The sequence below is a fragment of the Scyliorhinus torazame genome, chromosome 25, assembly GCF_047496885.1.
Source record: "Scyliorhinus torazame isolate Kashiwa2021f chromosome 25, sScyTor2.1, whole genome shotgun sequence".
In the NCBI taxonomy this organism is placed as follows: Eukaryota; Metazoa; Chordata; class Chondrichthyes; order Carcharhiniformes; family Scyliorhinidae; genus Scyliorhinus; species Scyliorhinus torazame.
Genome location: NC_092731.1, coordinates 21,863,617 through 21,873,623, shown reverse-complemented (window position 1 = coordinate 21,873,623; position 10,007 = coordinate 21,863,617). Strand labels below are relative to the sequence as shown.

Sequence of the window (10,007 nt, the reverse complement as noted above, 5' to 3'; positions counted from 1 at the left end):
GAACCGGTGCAGCTCCGCGATAATCGCTCTAGGCTGCTCCCCGGCTTTGGGCCTGGGTCGAACTGACCTGTGAACCCTGTCCATTCTGTGGTGAATGTATAATGGCAGCCTTTCACTGCAGTATTGCATTGTACTATGTTGTTGCCCTTGTGGGCTCCACCTATGGACCATTGTATTGTATTACACTGCATTGTATCATGTTGGTGCCTTTGTGGGCTCCGCCCCCTTGGGGGAGGTATATAGATCTGCTGCCCTGCAGGCGGCTCTCAGTACAGAGCAGTCGCAGGCAGGCACAGTTCTAGCTGATTAAAGCCACTGTTCACTTCAACTCTCCGTCTCGTGTGAATTGATGGTCGCATCACATTCCTGGGAGGGTTTGGAAAGCCCTCCCTCCCCACTAGCTTTCCCAGAATTTGGGCGATGTAGCTCGCTGGGTCTCTGCCCTCCATCCCCTCTGGCAGACCCACTATTCTGACGTTCTGCCGTCTGGACCTGTTTTCCTGGTCCTCCGCTTTCCCTCTTAGGTCGTCAGTAACCTTCTCACCTTGGTTTCCAGAGCTACGATCCTGTCGCTCTGGTCCGAGGCGGCCTTCTCCAACTTCAGGATTGTTTTCTCCTGCGCCTCCACCTTCCTTCCCAGGCCATCGATGGTTCGCTCCTTTTTGTTTGTCAGACATCACCTCCTTCTCATCGTGTGGAGCTCCGTTCTGATCGCCTCCTTTGTGGCGTTTAATTCCCTTTTCAGCATGCTTCTCCATTATTCCCCCTGCGCCGGGGGTGCGGTGGGGAGGTGGTTGCCACTTCCTCTTCCTGCTCTGCTGTTCAGTTCGCTAGCTTTTCCCGTTTCTGGTTTGCCTGAACCTCTGTCCCGCCTCGTGGGGCTGCCTGTCTGCACGCCCGCAGCTCCGGCCCCTTAAGTCTTGCCGTCCCCTCAGTTATTATTTGCAGGCATATTCCTTTTGTGCGTCTTTCGCCTTTGGCTTTATAAGCCGAAATTCTCGATAAATTGCCTCTGTTGGTTTCGTTTAGGAGGAGAGCCACCTGGTGTACGTCCACTCAGCATATCGCCGCCACCGGACGTCATTCTGATCATGGCTGATCATCAAGTTCAATACCCTGATCCTGCCTTCCCCCCCATATCCCTTGATTCCTTTAGCCCCAAGAGCTATATAAATAAATAAAATAGAATAAATATTCTTTATTGTCACAAGTAAACTCATGTTAACACTGCAATGAAGAGGCAGCACGGTGGTGCAGTGGTTAGCACTGTTGCCTCACAGCGGCGAGGTCCCAGGTTCGATCCCGGCTCTGGGTCACTGTCCGTGTGGAGTTTGCACATTCTCTCCGTGTTTGCGTGGGTTTTGCCCCCACAACCCAAAGATGTGCAGGGTAGGTGGATTGGCCACGTAAATTGCCCCTTAATTGGAAAAATGAATTAGGTACTCTAAATTTATTAAGAAAAAAAAACACTGCAATGAAGTTACTGTGAAAAGCCCCTTGCTGCCACATTCCACCGCCTGTTTGGGTACACAGAGAGAATTCAGAATTCTCAGCTGGTGAGGGAATTGAATCCGCGCTGCTAGTCTTGTTCTACATCACAAATCAGCTGTCTAGCCCACTGAGCTAAACCAGCCCCTACATCTAATTCCTTCTTGAAATTACACAATGTTTTGGCCCAACTACTTTCTGGGTAGCAAATTCCACAGGTTCACCATCTGGGTAAGTCAATTTCCCCTCACCTCAAGTCCCCTTATGCTCAAAGTATGACCCCCCTAATTCTGGACCCCCCCCCCTCCCACCTTCGGTAACATTCTTTCTGAATCTATCCTGTTAGAATTTGATAAGTTTCTATTAAATTCCTCTCACTCTTCTGAGCTTCAGGGGCTGGTTTCGCACAGTGGGCTAAATAGCTGGCTTGCAATGCAGCACAATGCCAGCAGTGCGGGTTCAATTCCCATACCAGTCTCCCCAAACAGGCGCTGGCATGTGGCCACTAGGGGCTTTTCACAGTAACTTCATTGATGCCTACTTGTGACAATAAGCGACTATTATTGAAATAATATAATCCTCACTGATTCAGTCTCTCCTCATATGACAGTCCCGCCATCCCAGGAATCAGCCTGGTAAACCTTCGCTGCGCTCCCTCCATAGCAAGTACATCCTTCCTCAGATAAGGACACCAAAACTGCCCACAATACTCCAGGTAGTGGCCTCACCAATGCCCTACACAATTGCAATAAAACATCTCTACTCCTATTCTCAAATCCTCTCGCTAAGAAATCCATTTGCCTTCTTTACCGCCTGCTGTACCTGCGCGCTTACTTTCTGCGACTGATGCACGAGGACACCAAGGTCTCGCTGAGTATCTGCCTATTAGAAGCAGTCCAGAGAAAGTTCACCAGACTAACACCTGGAATGGGTGCGTTGTCTTATGAGGAAAGATTGGAGAGGTTGGGCTTGTACCCACTGGAGTTTAGAAGAGGTGATTTAATTGAAATATATAAGATCTTGAGGGGTATTGACAGGGTGAATGTGGAGAGAATGTTTCCTCTTGTGGGAGAACCTGGAACTCGGGGTCACAGTTTAAAATAAGGGGTGGCCCATTTAAGACAGAGATGAGGCGAAATGTTTCTCTCAGAGGGTCGTAAGTCTTTGTAACTCTCTTCCTCAAAAGGTGGCAAAAGCAGAGTCTGAATATTTTTAAGGCAGAGTTAGATAGAATCATAGAATTTACAGTGCAGAAGGAGGCCATTTGGCCCATCGAGTCTGCACCGGCCCCTGGAAAGAGCACCCTACCCAAGCTCAGGATTCCACCCTATCCCTGTAACCCAGTTACACTAAGGGGCAATTTAGCATGGCCAATCCACCTAACCTGCACATCTTTGGACTGTGGGAGGAAACCAGAGAACCCAGAGGAAACCCACGCAGACACGGGGAGAACGTGCAAACTCCGCACAGTCAAGGTTATCGGGGTAGGCGGGAATGTGGAGTCAGGGTGACAATCAGATCAGTCATGATATTATTAAACGGCGATGCAGACTCGAGGGATCTACTCCTGCGCCTAATCCATATGTTTGTAGAAGGCACAGCATCAAAAAGTAAGGTAGGGAAAATTGTTCATTTACCACTCTGCTTCCCTTAGCTTTCTCAAATCCCTGGCTCTCTCGTGTTTCTGAAATATTCCCTGGTGCCTCTAGAGGGTGCTGGTTTACAGAGGCCGTTACTAAACTGAGTGTTTACCCCCTTCCCTATCAGCAAGTTGACCCACACCAAGTGTGCCCATCTCTGTCGCTGGCCCCGGAGTGCGGTGCCTGCCCGTCCCAAGCGGTGGCATCTGCAGCTGGCCGGATAAATGCACTGTTGCAGCCTGTTCGAACCACGCCCAGTTCGAACAGTCGGTCCCTTGTAGCAGAGCAGGTTCCACAAGTCACCTTGGGTGTATTTTTAAAAATAAACATTTGATTACAGGTTTAGGGTAGAGCCTGCAATATTAATGAACACTAACCCCTGGTGCGTCAGCTTCCCATCACATCCGAAATACCGTCAGGATTCAAAAATATACATTGGGAGTGATTCCAAATCTTTAATTCAACTAACTATTAAAGTCCTAAATCCCAAGCAGGCTTTCCTAAGATGGGAAGTTCATTTATTAAGTTAGTGGTAATAGCAAACAAAAACATTGTGGAGCTTGGGGGGGGGGGGGGGGGGGGGAAGAGAGAGTTAAGTCATACTTTCAAGATATTTCCAAGGGAAGGGTCAAATACAATCTGATTCGACAGCGCTGCAAAAACACCTGAGTGCAAACTCCAATTGCTCAACCTGACCAGGATTTCCCCACCCCTGAATCTCAGCGACCCCTGCTGGAAAGTGTACCTGTTTGGATGCCAGCTCCAACTGTGAAGCTTCTGTGGTTGAACAGCCAGAGCTTGTAGTTTGCTGGGGGGGGGGGGGGTCCAATTTGTGGTCTCTGAGACCCCCCCTCCCAAAAAAAATCCTGCATTATGGCTTTCGACGCCCAGATAACCCACTCTTGTGGGAGTCTCGCTTTATTGGGGGAATGTGAAGTGAATCCCAAATCAAAGCAAGTCCGCCGGCAAACCTGAGATGATTAATCGAAGCACTGATTTGAACTTTATAGGTGGTTCCCTGAAGATCTGGACAACAATGAAAAAGAAACAAAAACAGCGGATGGCAAGTTGGTTGAAGTATCAGAGGGTGAAATAAACCACGCCCCAACAAAGCCTTTCAGGACCTGGGGTGGGGGGGGGGGGGTTGCAGATGGCAGAATTCTTTCAAATGGGGGATAATATAAGCCAGGGCGAATTCGTCCCCCTTTCCCAAATCAGGGCTGCACCCATCAGCGAAGCAGCAGCGATGAAAAGGGGAACACTTGCTGACGCCCAGCCCACAGGGCAGAAATGCAACATACACACAGTGTGCGTGGGACAGGAGCAGAGGCCACCTTAAGAGAGGGGCGGGGGTGGGTGAGTGAATGAGGGCGGGTTTAGTGCCATTTTAAAAGTTGCAAGGAGGGAGGGGGTTGGGTGAAGTGAGTGAAGGAAGTGCGCATGCTCGGTGGCTTGCTGTAATCTACATCCGCGCCCTTTGCTGGCAGTTCAGTTTCATCTCTCTGTGTGTGTGTGTGTCCATCTAAATTTTTTTTTTCTTTTAAATTGGAAGAAGAGGATGCAATGCTTTAAATATGAGGCGAGGGGAGAGCAGCAGTGCGGAAGCGGACGGGTGAAATTGTGAATCGAGGCGCTGGTTATAATTTGGATACTTTTTTTTGTATCAAAGGGCCTGAAACACAACGTTCCATTGAAACTGAACGTTCCATTGATCGCCGGCGGCGCCGCTGCTTTGCTCCCCTTTCACCTCGCCAGCCGGGGGATTTGTGTCCCCCTACCCCACCCCCCTCCCCTCCCCTCTCCCCCTCCCCACCGAAGATGGGCGGCGCGTTCGCCAAGATATTCGGCAGCAAGGAGATGCGAATCCTGATGCTGGGCTTGGACGCGGCGGGCAAGACGACCATCCTGTACAAGCTGAAGCTGGGCCAGTCGGTCACCACCATCCCCACGGTGGGCTTCAACGTGGAGACGGTCACCTACAAGAACGTGAAGTTCAACGTGTGGGACGTGGGCGGCCAGGACAAGATCCGGCCGCTGTGGCGGCACTACTACACGGGCACGCAGGGGTTAATCTTCGTGGTGGACTGCGCCGACCGCGACCGCATCGACGAGGCGAAGCAGGAGCTGCACCGGATCATCAACGACCGCGAGATGAGGGATGCCATCATCCTGATCTTCGCCAACAAGCAGGACCTGCCCGATGCCATGAAGCCCCACGAGATCCAGGAGAAGCTGGGGCTGACCAGGATCAGGGACAGGAATTGGTACGTGCAGCCGTCCTGTGCCACCTCCGGGGATGGACTCCATGAGGGACTCACCTGGCTGAATTCAAATTACAAATCCTAACTTGGGCACACAACACACACAAAAAAAAAGGGGCGACGCCCTGGATTCTGTCCTGAACTGGTGGGGGTTGGATTGATTGAATTGAAACCTTTTTTTTCTTGAATAGAGAAATCCTAACTTGTAAGAAAGAGACACACACAAAAAAAAAGTTTAATGAAAAATGATTTTTTTTTTGTTTTTGTTTTTGAGGGGGAACGGGAGGGGGATCAGGTTAAACGAGGAATTTCACAACTGGCTCATTTCTGACTTTCAATGTCAGGCACAATCCATCCAAGGCCTGCACAGAGCGAGAGAGAGAGAGAAGGAATACATGATTTCAGAAGGAGGGAGGGGTCGCATATTAACACAGGCTATGCAATGGTGGGAAACGCTTCTGCCCACACACATACACACTTGTTCAAAACGCTGCTTGTTCAGTGACCGATCTCTCACTGTAATTACAATCGGTAATTGTTTTTTTTTAAAGTTTCAAGTGGAGTCATTAGATGCGACACACATCATGCTATGCAAGAGAGATGTGTTTTTGTTTTAAGTTTCAATGGGAGATGCTTCTAGTCTTTCTCCCTCCATTTATAATTTGCCATTATTTACACAAATAATCTCTGGGATGGACATCCTCTTCAAATTCAGAGCGATTCTCTACCACAAGGGGTGTCTGGATTGGTGACTTCCAAGTTATTTTTGTAACAGATTTATATAAAGGAGTATGTCTTGCCAAGGGGGCTCATCAGGGATTCCCCCGCCCCCACCCCCCCATTAAATTGGGTCATGTTGCTCATTGCAGTTTGGATCATTCTCTCCTCCCCCGGCCTTCCAATGTAGCAAAACTGGTCAATGTTTCCCTGTGTATCTGGCTGGAAAGTGTACTTGTCCTACGAGGCACAGTTTTCGACCACGATTCTCTTTGCGTCTGCCAAACGCAGTCTTTCATGGGAAGAATGTCCATTCTAGTGAGGCATAACCAGAGTGGGAGCCTTCAGGGGGTAGTGGGGATGTCATTGAATTGAAATAACTGCTCCTGATGAATAATAGTCCACTATGGTACAGAAGGAGGCCTGTCAGCCTATTGAGTCCATGGCCGCTCTCAAATGCTTATAATTTACAGCTTTGTTCCCCCCCCCCAAAAATCCAAATAAAGGATTGACCAGCCCCTGCATGACGCATTAACTTTGGGAGATGGAGGCCATGCATTCCATAACAGAATAACTGATAAGTACCTCCATTCCTTTTACATTTGCTTCATATCCCTCGATAGCCTTGCCTAATTGAAAATCTATTCATCTGAACCTTGAAAGTGCCAATTGACCCCAGGGTAGCCCATTTGGGGGAGTGACTTCCAGATTTCCGCAGCCCTTTGAGAACTACCTTTTCTTTTGATTCTTGTACGCTCTCCTGCATAGCCTAATTCTAATTTGAAGGTCACGTTCCCTTCCTGAGGATCCCACTTATCCACTCTATTCAATCCCTTTAGCGTTTGAAGGACTTTTAATTGAATCACCTCTCAACCTTTGGAACACAAACCAAGATTATGCAATCTATCTCCCTAACTGAACACATTAAGCCCTGGTATCATGCTTAGAATGTAATTCCGTGGATCAGTATGGCACAAGCTTGTTGCTCCCTGTTTCTTCCACATGCGCCTCCCCTTTCCCAAAAATGGAGTCTGTGCACATGTATGAATCCCAGAGAGGACAGAATTGGGCTCTGTTGTAATGCTTCCCCTGACTAATAGGCTGCTGACACTCTACTCTCCAGGCCCCCACTTGTAGGAAGGAGGGGGAAGAAGGTGCTCCGTGCGCACCCATCAGTAAAGGTTGGAGCAAAAACTCAAGGGGCTGAGGAAAGCTGTGCCCTCTGACAGGACGGCATACTCCATTCGGTGGTGGGGATAAAGGTTCTGGTGCTGATGATGGGCGACTGGGTTTTGGGATGTGGTTGCAAGCTGCTTTCAGAATGATTTAGATATTACTTGCATTTCTAAGAGGAAGTTTTAAATTAGTTCTGCATTCTAGGGGATGGTTTTAGGAAACTTCTTGTGATATTAGGGTAGAATTTAGGGAGCGGTGCCAAACCGACCAACACTTCAATAAAGCTGGAATTATTCTGTCTACTTAAAGGTACTAACTCAGGGCTGTCCCTAAGCGAGATTGGTCTGGGTCTTCCTTACAGACGCTCAGCACAACCATCCAGGCCAATATCGGTTGCTACACTTGATCCCAGCTGAGGGCTTTGGTGGGATTGCTGCTATTGACCTTCTGGGAGATGGGGTGGAATTATAAGCCCAGTTCCGCTCCCACTCACCCTCTGGACTCTCCGGTGAAGAGTAGCGAGAATCACCACCAGGGGAGGTGCCTGTGGATCCCAGCAATTGTCAGTACCTTGAGGGCAGTGGAAAATGAAGAAAACATTGCTGCAGGCATTTGAACCTGTTCAGGGATCCCCACCGACATCTTGCGTGGTGCACGTGTGTTTGTTTGAGATGCGTCCTGGGCTAAGTGACTTGGAGCACACGGGTGGTGTAGAGCTGCCACCCTACATGCCTCTCTTCCTTCTGGTCCTCGTTTATTTTATTGATGGAACCTTGCACTTAACAGCTCCTCCCAGCCTGCTCCGAGAGATTCCCAGTGTCCGGCGCGAATTGGCCTGTAAAATGTACATGAAAGGGGAAAGAGGAATGGTGCCCATGCAGTACCATGTAAATACCAGTAGTTGGCAGTATTGAGCACTTTCAGCCCATTGCTATTGATACCTAGTGGAAGATAAAAGGGTTTTTTCTATTTTGAAGCCCTTGAGTGTGGTGGTAGGGTGGCAACACAGAGATGGTAGGTGGCTGCAGTCAGTAGCGAAGATGGAGGCTGCTTCAACCTGTACTGTCTCTGAATCAGAGACGTCACTATAGTTGACCTTGTGATTAAAAAAGGAGGTGGAGGGTCTGTGATGTGAGAACAGGCGAGGTCAGGGAGTTGATACTTATTTTATTTAACAAAACATTTTATGTAAAGGCGAGCTTTTAATGTCACACAATGGACCCTCACCCGTATAGTTTCAAGAGACTATATTGTGCCAAAATAGGTGACGTGCTGTTTGAGGTACACCAGCCTCGATGAGCAATTTATTGAAGGTTACAGATTGATGCTCTCCACAGCCAACAAAAATGTCATGTATGTCCCCCCCCCCCACCCTTCTCGACTCTGTGCTTCATAAAGCACTGAGTGGCCTGTTAATGTTAAAGGATGATGGGTATGACCCTGCTAGGTACTTTGCACAGTAGCCTCACTGCGCTAGTGCCAAGTTCCACACTGAATTGTGGCGGGTGGCAAGTTTTAAATATCTTTTCAAAAGAAATCCAGTCCCGCATGGTTACATATTCAAAAATTGAAATCGGGGACTGGCTATCACATCAGGGACCTGCATTCAAAACCAGTGCAATAACGCTGGGGAGGGTCATCTCGGGTAAAAGGCAAGCATGTGCTGCTAAACTGAGCACTGAATCAGCGGCCTTGCTCCGTGAAATGTTTGAGTGTAAAATAACTCTGTCAACGGTGCGGTAATGCTTACTGTTCTGTGATTGGAACGCAGTTTTAAAGTAGAGGGCACATCGCCTATCACTGAACTGGGAGTTTCTGATGGGACAATGTAGAGGAAGCTTTATTCTGTGTCTAACCTGTGCTGTTCCTGACCTGGGAATGTTTGATGGGACAATGTAAAAGGAGCTATACTCTGTACTGTACCTGCCCTGGGAGCGTAGATGGAACTTTGCACATAACTTTTACTGTACCTGCCTCATAAGTTCTGGATGCTGATACTGGTATGTAAATTCTGCAGCACCACAATGAAACATAAATGCTAAAGAAAATTGGAGGTTTTGGGATGAAATGCTGTAAATTTAGCCTCAATAAAGACTTGCACCAGTTAATTTCTGCAGCAGTTCTGTTGATTGCTTGGTGCAGCTTGGGGGCGGGGGGGGGGGGTGGACTTTGGGTACAAATGGTGCAAAAAGGCCACCTGAGTTGTTTGACTTGGGTTTCTGGTGCCAATTGGGGAATCTCTGTGGAACTGCACTCCTCTGACGTTCAGATATGGCAGTCGGATGACATGAGAATCGAATGCTCTCCGAATGACCCTGAAAGAAAGCGGTGTGCTCATGGGTAAATTGGCCAACTCCAGCTGGGTGTATACCTGGGAGTTTCCTTTAAAAAATTTTTTTTTAGAGTACCCAATTTTTTTTTTTCCCAATTAAGGGGCAATTTAGCGTGGCCAACCCATCTAACCTGCACATCTTTGGGTTGTGGGGGGTGAAACCCATGCTGACCCGGGGAGAATGTACAAACTCCACACAGACAGTGACCCAGGGCTGGGATCGAACCCGGGTCCTTGGCATTCCTGGGAGTTTTAACCACATCCTGTTCCGCCCTCACATTCGTTCCCGTTGGTTGTCCGCCATGGCTATTTTTTTACAGTCCCACACCTTCCCAAGGCCAATGGGAAACCCAATCAGGCTCATTATCTGATTGGACGATTCTTAACAATTGG

General features: G+C 48.6%; 1 protein-coding gene and 1 long non-coding RNA gene across 2 annotated transcripts; one reads left to right on the top strand and one right to left on the bottom strand.

The window, feature by feature from the left end:
* Positions 1 to 1,183: 1,183 nt before the first annotated feature.
* On the bottom strand, positions 1,184 to 4,128 carry LOC140402401 (uncharacterized). Its single transcript, XR_011938133.1, has 2 exons — positions 3,874 to 4,128; positions 1,184 to 1,417 (listed from the first exon to the last, which is right to left on the bottom strand). It is a non-coding gene; the product is annotated as an uncharacterized lncRNA (long non-coding RNA).
* A 446-nt stretch (positions 4,129 to 4,574) lies between these two features.
* LOC140402400 (ADP-ribosylation factor 6-like) lies at positions 4,575 to 9,390 on the top strand. The gene has a single exon (XM_072490153.1). It carries the CDS (start codon positions 4,947 to 4,949, stop codon positions 5,472 to 5,474), a length of 528 nt encoding a protein of 175 aa, XP_072346254.1. The 5' UTR covers positions 4,575 to 4,946; the 3' UTR covers positions 5,475 to 9,390.
* The last annotated feature ends 617 nt before the right edge of the window (positions 9,391 to 10,007 follow it).

Excerpts from the sequence above, each read along its gene's own strand:
- LOC140402400 (XM_072490153.1), top strand. The coding sequence starts at position 4,947 with ATGGGCGGCGCGTTCGCCAAGATATTCGGCAGCAAGGAGATGCGAATC.